We start from the raw sequence: 19,738 nt of genomic DNA on the forward strand, positions 1-19,738 counted from the left end.
ATTAATTACTGTTGAGATGTCTTTACATTGACAATTTATTTAATTAAGTCAAAGTAAAATTTAAACGTGGATAGTCACGAAAATATCAAGGTCTCAATGTTTATGAAAATATTGATAAGATATCAATATTAATGAATATTTTTAAAATAATGATAAAATAAAAAATTATTTGAATTAACAAAACTGTATTTTACCATTTATAAATAAGTTTAAAATTATTGTTTTTTAATATTATATGTTTATTAATGATATTCTGTTGATATTTTAAACATTTCGTCGATTTTTTTACAATAGAGTTGAAATATCGATTCATCTTATGTCGATGTTTAATTCATGGGTATGTGAAAATATCGACATATCAATGAAAATTTAATACGAATTGTAATTCAACAAAATATTATCATTATTCGCTAACAAGAACATAGTTAATTGGTTACAACACTATTTATTTGAACACTCCCATTCTTTTGCTGAATTAAAAAGAGAAACAATATTTTTAGACAAATTATAAATTTGATCCCAAAACTTTCTATTATGATTAAATAATAGGTTTTTAACTTTTTAAAAAATATAATAAATGTATAAGATGTTAGTTTTTTACCTACAAATTTGAAAGTTCGAAAATTAATTAGACACAAATTCAAAAATTAAACCTAATAAGTAGAACTTTAAAAGTTCATAACTAAATTTATAATTTAATATTTTTAAAATGCTCCAATTCTTATTATCATATTACGATATATATAGTGTTGTCGCTATTATAATTAAATTCTAGTTACCCTCTTTATTTTTCTTTCTATTGTTTATCCTCATTCCTTTAGTTAAACCAAAAAAATACATCAAGATTTAGTTAATCTTTAGATGCTACTAGAACATGTATTCAAAATAAAGTTATTCTACACTAATTACACTAATTAACCTCTACCTTCTATACAAATTATAAATTTGACTTTTTTTACAAGTAATAAATTTGAATTTATAATATAATATAATATTTTAAACAAAATAAAGTTAATACATCATTTTTTTTACAACAAATAGAAGTGGGGTGAATTCAAACTCGACCACTTGATTAGAGACGTGTTTTCAATTTATCATTGAATTAATCTTAGATTGACATAAAATTAGTACAATTTAATCATAGGTACATAATAACATATTAACTTACATTTTCAATTCATCGTCAAAATAGTAAATGCACATTATACTTTCAAGGAAAAAAAAATGTAAATGCACATTATAAGAAGTTAAAAATCTAAGTCAAAGATGATAACTTTTAACACACAAACACAACGTTAACATATATTTCCCTTTGATATGACGTACAAAATGTTGTGATTTATCTTCCTTCCTTAATAATTATCCTATTTTAATTTTCACTCAGAAAAATAAAAATTAAGTGACGGGTTAAGTTTGGCATGTCGAGTTCATGTTCGCATGGTAGGTTTGGTAAAAAACAATATTACCAATGGTTAATAGAATTCTTCACATGGACTGCTATTGAAAATTAACAAAATACAAGAATTTAGATTTTTACCGATCAAAAACACATTTAGATTTTTTTACTGTAGATACTGAATTATTACAAATTAAAATGGAGAGATTAAATATTAAATTTAATGGAAGTCATTACAAGTTAAAATCTAAATCGAAATACATTTTAATTATTATTATTATTTTTTTCTCGGGGCAAAAAGCGACAAACTCCGAGTTTCAAGAATGTTGCAGATCCATTCCCTCACACATTTTTTAGGATTGGAACCCAAACTTCATTTCAATCTTAGAAGTTCCTAAACCGATGAAAAATCGTAAGCACATAAACCGGCGTTGCGGCGGCGGGAAATTAGACCGATGAGCCCCGGTCGGCGGCACCATTGTCTTCCCCTTTTCGTCTAAAACCAGAGCACCCAGTTTTCGCCATTAATGGCGGATGTTCCACACAAAACGAAAAAGCTACTAAATTAGCCAACACACGAACACTTCACAAAACGAGCGCATAAAAGAAGAGGAGAAACCCAATAATGAAAACGAGAAAATAAACTAAACCCGAGGAAGAGGAACCTCATTTTTTGCCCTTAATCGCGTCTCTGTACCGCAGCAGAGATTCCAGCCTCTGCAATTTCAGCTGCTGCTTAAATTTATTGATGAAATCGTCCGCCCTCGCGTCCACCTCCTCCTCCTCCTCTTCCCCCGGCGCCGTTTCCCGTTCGCCGATCTCCGCCCTCGACGTCGCCGGACGACGCCGTTCGATAACGCTCGCTTCCTCTGTTTCAGCCTGCGGCGGTTCCGTCGCCGTGAATGGCGCCCACGTCAGCTTCTCGCTCAGCGATTTCTGTAACCGCCGCCGGAAACTCATCTCCAGAGCCGTCGGAGTATGGGTTCCGGAATCGGACTTGCTCCGGTTCACGATGTGGTCGTGAGTTTGCTCCGGGCTCGGTTTTTGGTGCTGCGGATGCTCTGTTTCGCGGGCGGAGGAATTGGAATCGGATCTGTGGAGGGCGATGGACTTGATTCGGTCCAAGACGGACGGAGCTCGGGCGAGCTGGGCCGGGTTGGGATCCGGGTTCGGGTCGGGGCAGTGGCCGGAGTTGTAGTAGAGGGAGAAGTCGAAGGATTTGACTCTGTCTAAGAGGGACGGAGGGCGGAGGAGGGCGGGGCCGCCGTGGAGGTGGCGGCGGTGGGAGGTTTTGGGAGCGCCGAATCGGGAGGTGAGGGCGATGACGGCGATGACGGCGTTGACGAGGATGAAGAGGGTGGTGGGGGTGGCCCAGGCGGCGAAGGAAGTCCACATGCCGGAACTGCGGCGGCGGCGGCGGGGTAGAATTTGGGGAGAACGGCGGAGCTTTATGCTGGAGACTAGAGAGTAGTGAATGAAAATATAAGGTTGGTTGGTAGTACTTAGTTTTTTTTTTGCTCCCTCTTCTTAAATCTGTCTTTCCCTAAAGGGTAGAAAATAAATTAGGTTGGTGGTGAGGGATGGACTTTGGGGTAGACTTTGGGATAGGTTTCATAAATGAATAAAACATGTGCCTATTTACTCTTCTTACTAGTTAAAATAATACTAATAATGTGACTGCATTTTCTCGTCCAATCTTATTAAATTCGTTAAAAGAAAGTTGACATGTCATTGAATTATTGTTGGTTAACACATTTGGACCTATGTATCGTATCCTATAAATTCCTTATATTAGAGGAGTATGAATATTCGTTCCATTGATGATAACATCATCTATTAAATTCATAAGCATTTGTGTAAGTGGCTTACGCTTCAAAACTCATAACGAAAACAGTGAAATATTAGCTTTCATTCCTCTTTGTTCGAGAAAGCTTGTGCAGGATTGAGAAATTTTAGTCGTCGACTGTCGAGTGATAAGAGCAAACAAAAACGCAAACAAGAAAAGTAGTGCTTAAGATCGCATGAGAGCGTACAATTATAATCCAGATATCTCGACTCCGTAATAATATGTCAGTTAGATCTACTACTAGAAATAAATTTTGGTAATGGGGTAATTGAAATTCATGGATCCAGTACTTTAATAGCATTCAAGTACCGTATTTAAGTTTCCAAATAGGTTAACGAAACAAAAATCTAATAATGTATTAACTTTTTGTTAACAAAATTTAACAATTATTTAACTTAGAATTTTCAATTAAATTAAAGACAAATGATCAGAGACTATTTGGTACGTTTAGTAAAAAATAAAATAGGTTTAAATCTCATTCTACATAGTGCCAGCCCTTTTACTTCAAAAATGTAGGAATTTTTTATTTTTTATTTTACATGTAATACGACAAATATAATGTGAAAAAGAACATAATTGATGTTTTGTCCAACTATATTTTAATTTTAAAATTAGTAAATCAATGTCTTTTAAGGTTTTTTCATTTTAGTCAATAATATTTATTTAAACAATCATTTTAATTCTTGTTGGAGCTTTTATGACGAGGAGTGGGAAAACATAAGAGGTTGGTAGTATGGTATGGTATATCTTTCTCTCTATAAATTTGTCAAATGAACCTCATCTGTAATATTAATTGGATTCGTTGGATTTGGATGAACTTCAATGAACAGAACAATAGAACTTTAGTTCCTAAAATGATGGTCATAGGTGTATATTTAAGTTTTAAAATTCATGTTGCTCAACTAGTTAAAGAATCAATATTCGTTGAAAAAGAGAAATAAATGTCACAACGTAACGTTTATCTATTTTTTACCTTTTAACAGTTGAGAATTCCACATGTTGTTGTATTAAAATTTTTTCAAAATTCTTAGATGTTTTAATTAAAAATATTTGTGTAAGTTTTTCCATTATCATCGTTACTTAAATGTTGGCATGACAAAGGAGTTGTTTAAAACGTTTTCCATTGAAATTTTTGTTTGTATATATAATCTAAAAATATAAAAGTTAGGGGGAAAAGCATAGAAAGTTTACAAAATCTCAAGCTTTCTAAATATTTGTTGTTGTGGCATGTAGGGTAGTATCTAATGTGAACGAGGAATGAAATTAGGTGAATTTGGAACAATCAATGATATCGTTTGGCAATGGAAGGGAGTAAGAATCGATGTTGTTACTGGAGTGGAGAGAATAGGTCGAGTCTTAAAACTCCTGAGAACTAGTCATTTGTATAGATCAATTCGAGGAACTTACTCTTGACGTCATTGAAGAAGAATAAAATAGTAAAGAAAGTATTGAAAAATTTGTAAATTGTGATACCTCAATACCGTAAAAGTGTGAAAGGAATATTAAAAATACATAATACACATCATAGTGAGAAATATGTTCAACATAAGGAATGCTCAAACAATACAAATTAGAATATAAAGGATAATAACTAAAACTCGTAACAAACTTAGTACAATATCGACTAATCCAACACATATGCTTAAGAGAAATATCATGAAATTTTCCCTCCTTTCTTATTCGTTATCAACTTCACCTCAAATATTGTATAATTTTTTTAAAGTATAACAACTAAATAAATACAATAATCAAACTTCAACCACTAAATTTATAATTTAATATATATATTTTTTTCAATTATCTCGTAACTTCCTTTTTATTAACAAGTTACTCTTAGATTAGATTTTTTTCTCTCTAAGGTAAATAAAATATTCATCGAGACCAAAATTGATAATTGTTAATTTTACAACAACACGAGGTATTTCATCGACGCACCAGTGGTCTAGTGGTAGAATAGTACCCTGCCACGGTACAGACCCGGGTTCGATTCCCGGCTGGTGCAAGATGTTTTTTACCTTTATTTCCAATTAAGTTATATATTTTATTTATTTATTTTTCAGTCGATAATTTTGGCGAAATGTGACAAATTCAGCTTCAGATCCCCGTTACTATGGCGCTCTCGCCATTTTTATCGAATCCTTCTACTTCTGCTGCTTCGTCTTCTTGTTTTTTGCATTCGCCATCGCCATCTTTCTGCTTTCTTCTTCGCCATTCTGAAATCCAATCTTCAATCGTTTTCACGCCTTCTAGATTCAAAATTTCTTGTTCTAACAACGCCATTCAAGTTGACACTGAACCACCTCGCCGAATCCGAGTGGATTTTGAAGTGAAGAAGAAGCGGAAGCCCAGGCCTAGCTTCCTCGAGCAAATTCGTAACAAGTGGTCGATAAAACCGACTTCCTCAAGAGATAAGTTCCCATGGCAGCAGCAAAAACAACGGAGAGAACCTCCGGAGGAGGAGGAGGAGGAAGTGATAGAGCAGGTTGGCAGCGAATCTTCTGTCTTAGAACGTGAGCCGCGAAACGATGCAACCCCAGCGGTTCGTGTTGCTTCTACAACTCGCGGGATTTCGGCCCCTTGGGTTCACGGCAGCCAATCCAGAGATCTGCAGTTCGATTTCAATCGTGAAACGCCAAAAGGTGAAGTGTTTAATGAGATATGCGAGAACTCTGCTAATGGTGTAAGGAATTTCGATGCAAGTACGAAATCTTTTGACGATGGACCTTGTCGTGGTGGAGAATCGAATGGAGAAATTGGCGAAAGTACTGATGAAATTTTGGTGGAATTTTCGGAGGACGAGGAGGAAATTAATCCTGTACGTCTGAATGTTCTACCGGCTATAGAAGAACGTTCGGCGTCGAGCGAAAATTTTGTACAGTCCGTCAGCTCTGGTAATGATTGCAGTGATCCGGTTGATTTGCCATGGAAGAGAGAGCCGCGAAGGAATTCTGAAGAAGCAGATAAGAGAAGAAGCAAAACGATATTGGCTGAGCAAATGCTTCCCGAGCACGAATTGCGGAGGCTCAGGAATGTTTCTTTGAGAATGCTGGAAAGAATAGAAGTGGGAGTTGCAGGTATAACTCAAGAACTGGTGGATACCATTCATGAAAAGTGGAAAGTAGATGAAGTAGTCAAGCTGAAGTTTGATGGGCCGCTAATCGTCAACATGAAGAGGGCGCACGAGACGTTAGAGGTAAGCTTTTATATACTACTTTTATAAGTCAAACCATATATATATATATATTTTTCTGAATTTTATAACTTTTCTGTTCCCTCTGTAAGTTCAATATGGTTTCTGAGCATTCTTAAGAATGATTTAGCATTCTTAAGTTCAATATGGTTTCTGTCTTAGATCTGAATTAATAATGAACATTATCCCAGTGGCTGACATGGAATGCTTTTTTATCAGAATAAAACTGGCGGACTGGTCATATGGAGGTCGGGTAGTATGATAGTACTGTATAGGGGAATGACATACCACTTGCCTTGTGTTCAATCTTTTGCCAAACAAAATCAAGCTAAAAGTTCTGAACTGAATGGTTCGAATAATGTAGAATATCATGCTACGGGTGATGTAAAGGTTAAAAACGTAGTTGGAACTACAAATACAATTGTTGCTGGTGCTTCGAAGCATCAAAAGACGTTATCTAAAAGTGAACTTACGGAGTTGAATGAGTTGAACCATTTGTTAGATGAGATAGGTCCGCGCTTTAAAGATTGGTCAGGCTGTGAGCCGTTGCCCATTGATGCAGACTTGCTTCCTGCTGTAGTTCCGGGATACAAACCTCCAACTAGACTTCTGCCTTATGGGGTGAGACATTGTCTCAGGAATAAGGAGGTGACAGTATTCCGTAGGCTTGCAAGAAAAATGCCTCCACATTTTGCTTTAGGTACAATCATATTATTTGTATGCAAGTGCACATGTTTTGTTAGTACTAATGTCCTTTTTAAGATCTTTTCTATAATTCTCACAGGAAGAAGTAGACAACTGCAAGGTTTGGCCAATGCTATGGTGCAGCTATGGGAGAAATGTGCAATTGCAAAGATTGCTATAAAACGGGGTGTAGAAAATACACGTAATGAGAGGATGGCAGAAGAACTCAAGGTGAGGCATAATAATGATGCTTCTTGAATTTGAAAAATCTTGTGAATGCAAGTATCATGTTGAGGGGGACAAAAAGTACACTTGCACATGGTTGTGTCTCAATTCTTTCGTATAAAATTTTGGAATGTCCCTCCAGGTGTGTTGTTGCTAAAATCTTGTAATTTTCAGGATCTTTAGGCATTCTATTATCAATTTACCATACATTATTCTAAAGGTTTATTTTGGTAGTTATGTTTAACCTCGGTTTATCGTCATTGTAGACTGTTATTTCTCTTTTTCTGCTAATGGTTAATTTATGCATGCAGATATTGACAGGGGGAACGCTGCTCTCTAGAAACAAGGAATATATTGTGTTCTATAGAGGCAACGATTACCTGCCACCCACTATCACAGAAGCAGTGAAAGAGAGGCGGAAGCTAGCAGATCTTCAGCAAGAAGTGGAAGAGCAGGTACGACAGGTGGCTTCACCTTCAGTTGAGTCAAAAGTCAAAGCTTCAAATGTTCCATTGGTTGCTGGAACACTTGCTGAAACCGTAGCGGCAACTTCTCGCTGGGGAAGCCAACGAAGCAGTCAAGATATTGAGAATATGAGAGAAGATTCAGCTTTAGCAAAACTTGATTCCCTAATCAGATACCTTGAGAAGAAACTAGCTCTTGTGAGTAACAAAATGCACTTAATGACATCTAGAGGTGAAAGGGCTGTGGTACTGAAATTTCTTGCTTGAAATGGATCTTTTAACTGTGAATTTATGGTGATAACAGGCAAAGTGGAAAGTAAAAAATGCTGAGAAGAGTATAGCAAAATTGCAGGGGAAGCAAGAACCAGCAGATCTCCCCACTGATTTAGAAACCATAACTGATGAAGAAAGACTTCTATTCCGTAAGATTGGTTTGAGCATGAAACCATATCTGCTCTTAGGTATAAAAATTCCCATCCTAATTCTAAACGTCAACTTTTTCTCGTGGAAAGAATTTGAAATTTTATCAATCATCCTTTTAGGGAGGCGAGGTGTTTATGATGGCACCATTGAGAACATGCACTTGCATTGGAAGTTCAGAGAATTGGTAAAGATAATTGTGAGAGGAAAAACTCTACAACAAGTCAAACATATAGCGATCTCTCTGGAAGCAGAGAGCGGTGGAGTGGTGATTTCCTTGGATAAAACTATCAAAGGTTATGCAGTTATTTTCTATCGTGGGAAAAACTATACCCGTCCTGATGCACTGAGGCCTAAAAACATGTTGACAAGAAGACAGGCATTGGCTCGATCAATTGAACTACAGAGGCGTGAGGTAACCGTTATTAATTTAGTACTGAATTTACATGTCTATATGACTGTCTAAACCGTTTCCTTATATGTATTGCCTTTTCTCTTGCTAGGCACTGAAGCACCATATTTTAGATTTAGAAGAAAAAATTGATCTGCTGAAGTCTGAACTGGTACGACAATGAGTTCTTTGCTACTTAGACTGACCGTGTGCTCTATCTCATTTGTGCTACTCCTGATTTCAGGAAGAGAAGAGAAATGGGAAATGACTCTTGGAAGAATAATCTTTCTTTTCTGGTGGTAGAAAATTAGAAACGACTTCAAGGGTTGTCCATGTGTCCGGATATCAATGTGGAGCCTGGACTTCTCAAAGAATGCAGGATTGTAGGCGAAATTGGATATATTTGGCGGTGATGCCAATTTTTGATCGCTTTGAAACCGGGCAACTAGAGTAGACATCACGAGAAAGGCAACATTGGTGGTACAAAATTCCTTTCATTTTGGACAAACCAATATTATTTTAGGACCAAGGTACGAGTACATCCTAACATTATTAGTATTGTTAAGATATCTTTAATAGCACAGGAGGTTAACATGTGCGACTGCTTTTGCCACATCAATATCATAGTCTCTCCTTACTTAGCAATTTACATTTGATATGCAGAGTAAAGACTGGGAGTAAAACAATTATCTTTAGATCAACTTATTTTAATGTCTTACTCCTGCTATATAGATAGAAATAGTTATTTGGTCCCTAGTTTCTTCACTAACCGAACCGACCTGCTTTACCCTTGGCTTATATTACAAATTTTTCATGCAATTTAAATCAAACCATAGAAGAACCTTACCATTTGTTATGCTCAAGCTCAATATATATACACTTGATGCCTTGAACCACAAATTCAAGTCGTTATTGGATCTGTTATTACGCATGCCTCACACTTGTGTTTACAATAGGAGATAAGAGGCAAATCCGAGAGTAAAGGAATGATGAAATTGTCTATGTTTTCCTCGAGTTCAAAAGTACATGTACTGAAAGTTGAGATTTAGAAGTTTTTCCCTTAAAATTCTGCTGCTCACGGAACTTGATAAAAGGTGAGGAACACTGTAATTTTCATTGCACTTATCATCTCATAGATGAAAAACTAATACCATTACCAGCATCATTAAGCTCAAAGCATACAGATATCACTCTCCATGTCGAAAATCTTGAATATGATCTTCTTCACATGTGTGCAGAAGGAAAATAGAGGTTATCGTCTTCTAGTGCAGCATCTTCCTGCTGCAGAGATGTTTTGATGAACTCCAAAACTACTGTGGCTAACTCCGCTTGATGCGACTTTCTGGCGTAGTTATGGTCAGCTCCTTCTAAAATGTATATTGTGTGATTAGGAATGATTTTGTCAAACTCGAGAGCGTCTTCGACAGGGATTATTTCATCGTCAGTTCCGTGGACTGTCAACACCCTGTACAAACATTGTCATTTATTCATCGGCGAAGCTGTAAATGCGAGAACCGAGATGATGATGGTGAATAGATCTTTAACTGATGATTGATAATCATAAGAACATATATTGCCATCGGTCCATCCCTATTGGTGACTTGTACAATGATCACAAGTAAAAAATCCTTCCCATAACATCAGAAATGATACTCTAGATGAAGAAATTTATGGGTGTTCTTGCCTGCATTCTTTATCGATGCGAAGACACTTGATGCATATCGGTATTTAGACGCTCCATCAAACTTTCCGCTGTCACTTGATAACTGACTGTTCCTGGAAAATGGTTCGTCTGATTTTTATTCAGGTAATCAAAGTAAAGGATTTGAGATCAAAGTAACAAATACCTGTTGGATTTTTGATATCAACAAAACCTTTCTTGTCCATCTCTTCCTGGTAATTTTCCCCCAAGCTTTTCTCAATGCCTTTCGTCATATCATAACGTCCGCAAACGTTGATAACGATGTTAACATTCTTATACTTGGAAGCATATAAAAGCACGACATCACCACCTGAAAGTACAAAATAAAGACATACAAATACAGAAGATAAGCCAGTTGTTTGAGAAGAAGTCCTCTTCGTTTCTTCGTCAAATATGTATATATGTGTATATTTTGGGGGAGAAGGGTGACCTTTGCTATGGCCAATGATTGAGCGTACTGCACGACCTATTACATTGAAATATTGGACAACTGCATGTAGATCATCGACCTCGCTCCCATAATTACCAAGTTGAAACGAACCATCGCTTTCTCTAACGAGTAAATATCCAAGAGTGAATGAGCTCAAGTTTAGAACATAGAACATTAGACAATTTTCAAAGTCAAAACAGAAGAACACAAACATCTCATTAGTTTTTTCCCATAGTTGACATATCCTTGTATGAACCAAGAGACTTACCATACATATGATCACTGAGATAGAAATTTTCAAACTATACAAATTACTGTCCGTTGATTAACAAATTCTACACAACGCGTACCCATTGCCAGAAAAGTCGAACCGAAAGGAACTGATTCCTTCTCTGTTCAATGCTTCAGCAAGATTCACCACAACTTCATCATCCTGAAAACAACAAAACACAACAAGCACGTATCGAAGTTCAATCATTAACAAGTAATTCTACAGCACAGCGCGAAGAGCCAAACCTTCCAAACAAAATATAGAACGCCACTTTTGGGTTTAGAAACGAATGCACATGAAACAAAGATTGTAACCTTTGATGACATAAATCCATGACAGAGGACAACAATGTCCACAGATCCAGCTTCATGTAGGATTCCCACAAGCTTTCCACCAGACTTGTCATTCACAATGACCTTCCTTTCCTGAGGCACTGTGGCAGTGGTTTATTTATGCAATCCCAAAATCAACATCAAACTACAAACTAGTCCATTTGCATCTGACAAACGAGACACTCGAAGGAAATCTTCGTAAACCAATATAAAATAGCGATTGGAGGGTCACGTAGTTATTCTGTGAGATCAGTCGAGAATTTAAAACAACAGAAAAGGGAAAGAGCAAGAACAAGACTTTTGTAGAACTCGAAATGCAACATGAAATTTAGGCAGTTTTTAAAACATTTATGGATGTGGTATTAAAGTAGGAGGATGATATTGAGATGTTTTACCTGAAGTTTGAGCAGAATCGGCCATTTTTGGAGGAAGTAGAGAATTGATTCTACTAGTATAGTTATGAATTGATTCTCCCAAATTTAGGCACAGATTATGGGAGAGATTATAAGGAGAAAGGTTGAAGAGAATTGCTTTGGTGATCGGTGTGGGTTTGGAAGTGGAGCCATAAAGATAAAACCAAGGAATTTGTACTAAACTTTCTCATATATTTGGATGTTATCTTATCTTCTCACTTCTCAGTACTCACCCATGTGAAGAAAATGTGTCTTATTTTTTTTTTTTCTCTTTTTGAGAACGGGAGTCGGAGCTTTGCTCCTCTATGTTTAAAGGCACATGTGTCCGTTTCCGTTCTAGCTAGAACTCGAAAGACATCAAAGATTTTTGGTATTAAGCTCACTGGAAGACTTCTGAGCTAGTATGACCAAAAGATCTCAAGTCCTTGCCAACATGCGGAAATATGTCTTATTAGAGTTTAATGTCCAAATTAAAAGGCGTCATAATATCGTTGCTCCACGTGTTTATTATACAGAAGTTCCTTGTGTCTAATTTCCCTCCATTCTTAGTGTCCAATTGTTCCAAATTACCTATAAATAGTGGCAATTCGAGATTTGGAGAGGGAGAAAAAAGAAAAATCAAGAAAATTGTATCAATTTCCTATTTCTAATTTTATATTTTGTCTAATTTTTGTATTATTTTGTTGTTTATGTACTCGTAATGCTTCATTTTGCTCCTCAATTTTATACGTCTATATTTATATTTCGAATTCTCTTTTTTAAACTTAACATTTTCTCTGTGGATGCTAATGGAGCTAGAAGAAATCGAATAAGACAGGGAAATGACTAAACCTCGTGGAATTCTATGCTTATAAATTTTGCCTAAGTTCGTACTCTATCGATTGAGATATTATTTAACTTAAATTATGTGTAATAAAGAAAAGAAAGAAAAAAACCATAAATTATAAGTTTGGGTTTTTCCAAAGACTACAAAATTTGAGCTCAAATGAAATTTGACATGGTTTCTGTCAAAAACAAGTTTTTCTAAACCCGGTGTGAAATTACGTTCCTTGCCCCTTGTTTTCTAAAACGAATTAATTATGTTTAACAAGTCTTTAAACTTTATAATAATTTCTTAAAGTTTTCAATATTTTGTCTAACATAGCCCTAAGCTAGTATATTAACTTTCAATTTCATATTTAAAAATATTATAACCTCTAAAAATTATTAAATACAAAAATTAAAAGTTTAAAAACCCAGTGACAATGATTAGGCACACCCTTCAAAACTTAAAGACCAAATTTATAATTTAACCTATTATTTATATATTTTTAATTATGATTTACTATTGTATAAATACTCAATAAATCAATTTTTGTCTTAAAGAGGTTGTCAATCTGAGCATAGCTCAATGGTTAAAGAGTTAAATTATATTCCTTTAGAGATCGTAGGTCCGAGTCTATCTTAAGTTATGTTCAGATTGACTTTTAAATCTTCAATTTCATTGTTACTGCTTTTTCTTTTTGCACCATTAAGAGGTTGTGACTTCGATCCCCACCCTCACCTGTTATACTAAACATATAATATATATAGGTCGACAATTATGTAAATATTTATTCTAGCAAATGCTAGGTTAGCTTCACCATTCCTAGAAAATAAAAATAAAAATAAAAATTTCATAGTCCTGCAGGAGACCAAGAATTCAAAGAGAATATAATAATCTAAAAAGAGAATAATAATAAAATAAAAAAAGTATAGACAATATCGAATAATTTCTCATTAATTTGATGCACAAAGAAGCCATTCCATTGATAGCAGCAATTATTTTATTGAACCAAAAAATATATCTAGCAAAGAAGAATTTCACTTTACCAAAAAAAAGGAACCTTTTATTATCAAATTAAACTTTAAATATACAGAAATTTCCTTTTAGAGGAAACTCAATGTGAAATAAAATTTAATAACAAAAAGCAACAAATCACCTTTCAAGAATGATTCGATATTTTTATAGAAATATCTCTGTAACTTTCCCTAAATGCCAATTCTATAGCTCAGAAAACTCAGCCTCAGCTTGACATTCAACTATTCTAAGTTCCACCAACAAATAGTAATAATATAAGAAAGAATCCAACTATTCTGCTATGTACACCACAAAAATTCATTCATGAGGAATGGAAAGAGATTAACTTTGGCCAATCAAAAGCAAAAATAGAATCCATATCAATCGCTCCTCCTAACAGTTTTAACTTACCGCAGTGCAGCAGTTGAATGATTGAAAAATAGGATTATTCAAGAATACACATCGAATACTAAAATTAAGTATTGAGTTTTTTATGGTAGATCCGTAAGTTTTTGTGATTGTTCTAGAAGAAATGAAACAAAAGATACGATAGAACTAAAACAACTATTGTATGAGGTCTATCCAATGCTAGATGCAGAGGCATATAATAGATCGACATGAACCTCTTGAGCTGTGCCGTAATAAAACCTGTCATTGCTAATACTTTCTTCTCGGTTGCTTCTTCCATAACCCAAGCTCGGAGAAGGGAGAGATGAGAGTGACCCCACAGAGGATGAGGTAAACTGTGGCACAATATAAATGTAATTATTCCTCTAATACAAGATCCATCAGGAACCTGTATGAAGTAGCTCTACTTAACAGGCTAGCAACAAGCATTTGTTAGCTGATGGCTGAAAGTACTTACTCGAGCATCATCCTTTCAATGCTGCAACATTGTTTTAATGAGATTCAAAACAATTGAGGCTAATTCAGTTTGATGTGAGGTGTAACTGTGATTGGCTCCTTCTATGACATGTAGCTTATGGTTTGGTATGATTTTATCGAACTCAAATGCATCTTCAACAGGGATTATTTCATCAGCAGATCCATGGACTGTGAACACCCTATAAAATCAAATATCATCTTTCATCAGTTAAGTTTTCTGGGTTCCAAGAAAACAGGGGAGAGGCAAAGGGCATGATCCAACAAGAATTTTCTCATCCACCAGATGGTTTGGAAATAATCTTCTCAACAGATCCATGGAACAGAGACAAGAAATATTCGCCTCACCTCAACCAAATATTTGAAATTTCTAAAATTAATTAATAGAAGAAATCCAATACTTATTGCATCTTTATACCTCTCCTATTATTCAGTTCATTTTTTACGACAGGGGGAAGTGGGCATTTATCTAGCAAATCAAAAGAAAAAATAATTCCTTGCTTATCGTATTTAGGCCAGTGAGCCAACCAGTAAGACAGCTCCTGCTTGGCTCATTAACTAATATGACTGGTGCCTCGAACAACATTAATCAAGAAACATCTATGCCAACTTTATACAGAGATCCAATCTCCCTAATTTGAGCCATTTAGAGGGCTAATATCAACAACATTCACTAAAAAAAATATCCATAGAAAATATCTCAATAAAATTTCTAAAGTGAACATGTAGTAGATTTAGCAATAAAGCAAACATGAGGGAAGGCGTAAAGAAATTGATCAACTCTCTCTTACCTGCATTCTTTGTCAATACGAAGACAAGCTTCATGCATATCAGTGTTTAAGCGGTCCTTCAAGCTCTCCAACGTCACTTGATATTCTACTGTTCCTGAAAAGAAATATAATGTTAACCAAATGTTGATTTAGACATACAAGAAAACAAGTGTTTTATATGTATGGACATGCCTCAACCAAAATTTATGAGAATTAAGTTCAACTGTAGAAGATATATGACTGGAGGATTACTCAACCCATAAAATTGTGAAAAATAACTGCAATAAAGATACCTTTCTTATTCTTGACATCAATATATCCTTCCTTTTCAATTCTTTGCATAAATTCATCCCCCAAGCGCTCTTTTATACCTCTTTTCAGATCATAACGTCCAGAAACATTGATAACAAAACTGATACCATGATACTTGGAAGCATAAAGAAGCACCACGTCACCCCCTGCATTTAATTTGTTCACAATTACGTCACTTATTTTTAAAGAAATTGCATAAACTTTTAATTTAGTAACAAATATCTTGTGTTGGTTGATCTGTGTATTCCTTAGTCTATTAAACGAGCTTGAACAAAGAAGTCATTAAAGTTCTAATTTCACTCTACGCTTAAAAGTTAAAACACTGCAACTTATCTATACAATTTTGGTGAAGCTCATAATATGCAGAGTGAAGCCCGTAGTCTAAGAAAAATAAAAATATCAAACCATTACAAGAGATGGATTTTAACTAAAGAGATTAAGAGCATGTAGAATGACTTCTAACAGTAGTGGGGGGTTTTTTTTTTCTCACTTCTAGAAATTGTAATAATAACAATAATAATGAAAGTTAGATGTGTACTTTACAACGCTTTAAAGTTCAAACCGCACCACTGTGAAAATAAACAAGTTGTGCTTCTTCTGATGCCACTGACATTGTCAAACATCATCAACACACAGGCTACTACTTTGTTTGCAACACGAGTATTTCCCTAATGGAAATTTAGAAAGCAAATAAAACCTAGTCCCAGTACTCTGGCAATGTCTTGATAGCCCTTTTTCTATTCTTTTCTTTGTAAGTATCTGGGTTCAAAATACTATAAGAACATATTCCACACAGAGATAGATGCAATCTAGACCTATCATTCAATTTCTAGCCTATGGGATAAAAATGTATTACTCAATCATAATCTAGCTCGCTACTTCTTAATGAAGTTGTGGTGGATGCTTCTCAACAGTATAGAGTAAACATAATTTTGGCTTTAAATATTTACTACAGTTTATTTGGTGCGACAAGAGCAGTTTCAGGTGCTGAGCATATAGAACTAATTGACAACCTTTGCTATGCCCAAGAATTGCACTTATTACACGGCCTGCTGCACGCCAATGTTGGATTATGGCATGCAAGTCATCAGCCTCTCCATTATAGTTACCGTATTTAAATGAACCTTCACTTTCCCTGTAAGACAATATTCACAAGTAAAGCAGCTTGAGCAGAGGCTTGACATAAACACTCACAAGACTGCCCATTCACAGCCTATATATTGTTTTGAAACAAAAAGAATTTTGATTGGTGTAGCTAATATTGGAAGGCTTATTTCATTACTTTTTTGGGAGGGGCTTCCTCATCCTCTGCCCCTAGGCTGTTTGTGCCTAGTCATATATATATATATATTCTTATCACCAAAAAAAGAAAAAAAATGCAGCTAATATATACAGTAAAAAACAACACTCCCATTAAAAGCTTACAGAAAACCATCCCAATCTTTATTTACTACAGAGTATAATTACACAAGGACTTACATGAGGAACACCAAAAAGTGCAATGTTTAGCCATATCATACGCCTTTTCCCACACTGTTTTCTTCTCATTGAGTAGTCTATTATTCCTCTCAAACCATAATCCACATAGGATTGCAGATTGCCATAGTTGTACTAAACCAAACGGTCTCAGCTTTCCTTTCTAGTATTTTTCTATTACCGAGAGATTCTCCTTTGCTGATCTATACATAGCCCATGATTACCCAAGGTGCTAAAATAATAAATACAAACAATGCTTACTGTAAGGACATTGATAGAACAGACGATTTTAATCAGCCTCAGCCCCTGTGCGGTGCAAAGAATGTTACAACTTGGCTTCGAGGTCATATTCGACATTTATGCTGTATTCTATCTGCTCTGTTATCTCCCTCGTAATATAAGCACCAAATGAAAAACTTTTGGTTAAATCATTAATTTAGTTCCTAAAACTTTGATGGTTGTGTCTAAGTCCATAAACTTGAAAAAAATTAATTATTTCATTGAACTTTGACTTGTGATTCTATATATTTTTTGTTGTTAATGTTGTTAGCTAAATGATGATATGACATGTCATTGGCTGCTGCAACATTATTGCAAATAGCAAAATAAAGTGATGTAGTCTGTCAAAAGATGATAAATGTGGCAAGTTATTACCTTGATTGATAATACAAGATTAAAAAATGTTCATCTGCCAGCACAATAAAGTGCCTTGTACCTTAACCAAAATTAATAATTGGCTAGGCTCTTATCCTTATAGCTATTCCATACGCTCTTATTTTGGGGGTAAAGAAGCATTCAAAATGTGAAAACTATCGTGGGAAAAAAGTCACAAATAACTGGTAATATGTGGGAAGAACAAAAGAAAATTACACCAAATATACACCTGGCTTACCCATTTCCAGAAAAGTCAAAACGGAAGGCACTGATTCCTTCATTTTCTAATGTTTTAGCAAGGTTTACGCTTATATCATTTTCCTGAAAATAAAAACCATAAGTTGTAAGCTTTTAAACCTTCAGCAAGGTGAAGCCACATAAGCAAGTTAGATCACTGAGATGTAGTCCCCAAAGTCAATAGTTTGATGGTTGTAAAATCAAATATGACTTGGTCTGGAAACACGAATTATTTCCATCAAAGCAGATTCTCAGAAGTCTAGCTTCAAAGAATCCAAATTTTAACAGGAAGAGTGAAAACATATTTGATAGCATGGTTTCGAAGTTAGCCAAATTTAGAGAAATGTATTAATAGTCTTAATTACAAACCTTGGTTGAACGAAAACCATGGCACAAAATGACAACATCCGCTGATCCCGTATCATGAAGTATACCCACGAGTTTTTCACCATTTTTGTTGGGCACTATGACTTTCTGGTGCTGACCCACTGAAACGTGCAATTCCCATGTTAGATATATGCACTATTAGAAGTTATGACTAAGTAATCTTGCATTTCAAACTGTAACAGTTTATTTAAGCCTGGTTTTATCATTAGTTACTTGCTAATTATAAACACACCCACTGTATTATCTATCAGAACACGCCATCTGCAATTAGCATCAATAAATGCAGGACAAATTTCTGTCTTTCCATAACAAACCTAGAGTCATACTTGTAGGTTTACGTTCGATCAAAAACTTCAACTGGTCACTTTAATGCCGTTCCCTCCATGTTAACAATAAAAGGAAGGGAAGAGAAGGCAAATTTGAAGCAGCAGAATGCAACATAATTAAAGAATCGAATCGAATCAATGGGTTTGAAGTAAGAATGTTCGGTTACCGGGAGTTTCTGCAGCAGAGTGGGCCATCTTCAGGGTTGTTCCGGAGCTCCGACAGCGGATGAAGCGCACCTGCGGCGGAGGATGTGCAATCAGAGGAGAAGTTTTAGGGATTGGTGAAATTGTGGGGGAATGAAAATTACAGATCAGTGGTTCCATGGATACAACTTTTGATTAGTGGAGAAGAAAAGATTATTGGATAAAACTTAAAACTGAAACTCACTCGTGTTCTACGGAACGACGGAGCAGTCTTCTTCTTCTTCTGCTTCAGCTGCCACACCACTCCCCACAATTGAGCACAAACGAAAGTTTTTCTTTTGCCAAAAAAAATAATAAAAATAAAAATAAATAAATAATAATAAACCATAATAATTGGGTTTTTGTCCAATTTTCAGTAATAGTTAGTCGAATGTTCTTATTATTGTTTGTTTTAAGTCGTCGAGTTCGAATACAAGATCTTATTATAAAAAATGTATAATATAGTTAGCATTCGAAAGATTCTTATTCACGGATTAGAAAGGAAAGTATTATTGTTTTAATCCTACTGTTGAAAAAAAAATGGTATGTTGGACAAGCTCGTGATTGACAAATGAGACCATCAAGACTTCAATTTCAAAAGTCTCATCTTTTTTTTGAATAATGATTTCTATATATTTTAGTTTATAATTATAAATGTGATTTTAAAATATAAGATAACCAACAAAAATATTTAAATCATTACCATCGACATGATTTTAGGATATATTTTCAATGAAAATGGTATAAGTTATTATCCATTCTCCATATTGTTGTGCCAAGAAAAAAAAGGAGCAATGATATAATTTTATATTTAATTAATTCAATTCTACACTAACCATCACTTCCTTTCCGTAAATACAAATGTTCTTTCAAAAATCTATTATTCATCAATATTTTATATATATAATTCAACCCTTGCAAGATGAAG

General features: G+C 35.0%; 4 protein-coding genes and 1 non-coding gene across 10 annotated transcripts; 2 read left to right on the forward strand and 3 right to left on the reverse strand.

Moving 5' to 3' along the window:
* Positions 1 to 1,636: 1,636 nt before the first annotated feature.
* Positions 1,637 to 2,964, reverse strand: LOC111016466 (cotton fiber protein). Its single transcript, XM_022291880.2, has one exon. It carries the CDS (start codon positions 2,789 to 2,791, stop codon positions 2,063 to 2,065), a length of 729 nt encoding a protein of 242 aa, XP_022147572.1. The 5' UTR covers positions 2,792 to 2,964; the 3' UTR covers positions 1,637 to 2,062.
* A 2,209-nt stretch (positions 2,965 to 5,173) lies between these two features.
* On the forward strand, positions 5,174 to 5,244 carry TRNAG-GCC (transfer RNA glycine (anticodon GCC)). The gene has a single exon. It is a non-coding gene; the product is annotated as a tRNA-Gly (tRNA).
* Positions 5,245 to 5,311: 67 nt separating this feature from the next.
* LOC111016492 (CRS1 / YhbY (CRM) domain-containing protein) lies at positions 5,312 to 10,203 on the forward strand. Of its 5 annotated transcripts, XR_015791653.1 has the most exons (10): positions 5,312 to 6,435; positions 6,652 to 7,132; positions 7,217 to 7,347; positions 7,653 to 8,003; positions 8,110 to 8,266; positions 8,348 to 8,640; positions 8,729 to 8,788; positions 8,861 to 9,146; positions 9,573 to 9,710; positions 9,855 to 10,203. XR_015791653.1 is itself a non-coding variant. In XM_022291918.2 (8 exons), exons 1-8 carry the CDS (start codon positions 5,353 to 5,355, stop codon positions 8,882 to 8,884), a joined length of 2,580 nt encoding a protein of 859 aa, XP_022147610.1. In that variant the 5' UTR covers positions 5,312 to 5,352; the 3' UTR covers positions 8,885 to 9,347. The 5 variants fall into 5 exon arrangements, 1 of the variants encoding a protein (XP_022147610.1); XR_002602190.2 differs by having other exon boundaries at positions 9,573 to 10,203; XR_015791652.1 differs by having other exon boundaries at positions 9,576 to 10,203.
* LOC111016493 (uncharacterized) lies at positions 9,841 to 12,007 on the reverse strand. The gene is given in 8 exon segments (XM_088126147.1): positions 9,841 to 10,081; positions 10,301 to 10,330; positions 10,332 to 10,392; positions 10,464 to 10,628; positions 10,749 to 10,870; positions 11,099 to 11,181; positions 11,334 to 11,452; positions 11,747 to 12,007. Coding segments are annotated over 8 exon segments (846 nt in total). The 5' UTR covers positions 11,772 to 12,007.
* A 1,935-nt stretch (positions 12,008 to 13,942) lies between these two features.
* On the reverse strand, positions 13,943 to 19,168 carry LOC111016540 (uncharacterized). Of its 2 annotated transcripts, XM_022291980.2 has the most exons (9): positions 19,016 to 19,168; positions 18,795 to 18,864; positions 18,284 to 18,402; positions 17,916 to 17,998; positions 16,561 to 16,682; positions 15,529 to 15,693; positions 15,257 to 15,350; positions 14,449 to 14,647; positions 13,943 to 14,326 (listed from the first exon to the last, which is right to left on the reverse strand). In XM_022291980.2, exons 1-8 carry the CDS (start codon positions 19,157 to 19,159, stop codon positions 14,464 to 14,466), a joined length of 981 nt encoding a protein of 326 aa, XP_022147672.2. In that variant the 5' UTR covers positions 19,160 to 19,168; the 3' UTR covers positions 13,943 to 14,326; positions 14,449 to 14,463. The 2 variants fall into 2 exon arrangements, with proteins under 2 accessions (XP_022147672.2, XP_087982085.1); XM_088125959.1 differs by lacking the exon at positions 19,016 to 19,168 and having other exon boundaries at positions 18,795 to 18,969.
* Between the last annotated feature and the right edge of the window lie 570 nt (positions 19,169 to 19,738).

The sequence above is a fragment of the Momordica charantia genome (assembly GCF_013281855.1).
Source record: "Momordica charantia cultivar OHB3-1 chromosome 6 unlocalized genomic scaffold, Mcharantia_2.0 BLBB01000006.1, whole genome shotgun sequence".
Classification (NCBI taxonomy): Eukaryota; Viridiplantae; Streptophyta; class Magnoliopsida; order Cucurbitales; family Cucurbitaceae; genus Momordica; species Momordica charantia.

Bases quoted from the DNA above. Each gene is read 5' to 3' on its own strand.
- LOC111016466 (XM_022291880.2), bottom strand. From the start codon at position 2,791: ATGTGGACTTCCTTCGCCGCCTGGGCCACCCCCACCACCCTCTTCATC.
- LOC111016492 (XM_022291918.2), top strand. From the start codon at position 5,353: ATGGCGCTCTCGCCATTTTTATCGAATCCTTCTACTTCTGCTGCTTCG. The intron at 7,348-7,652 runs GTGAGGCATAAT...TTATGCATGCAG, and splicing joins GGATGGCAGAAGAACTCAAG to ATATTGACAGGGGGAACGCT. The intron at 8,789-8,860 runs GTACGACAATGA...TCCTGATTTCAG, and splicing joins ATCTGCTGAAGTCTGAACTG to GAAGAGAAGAGAAATGGGAA.
- LOC111016540 (XM_022291980.2), bottom strand. From the start codon at position 19,159: ATGGTTTATTATTATTTATTTATTTTTATTTTTATTATTTTTTTTGGC. The intron at 18,403-18,794 runs GTAACCGAACAT...TGCACGTTTCAG, and splicing joins CTCTGCTGCAGAAACTCCCG to TGGGTCAGCACCAGAAAGTC. The intron at 16,683-17,915 runs GTAAGCCAGGTG...ATTGTCTTACAG, and splicing joins TTTGACTTTTCTGGAAATGG to GGAAAGTGAAGGTTCATTTA.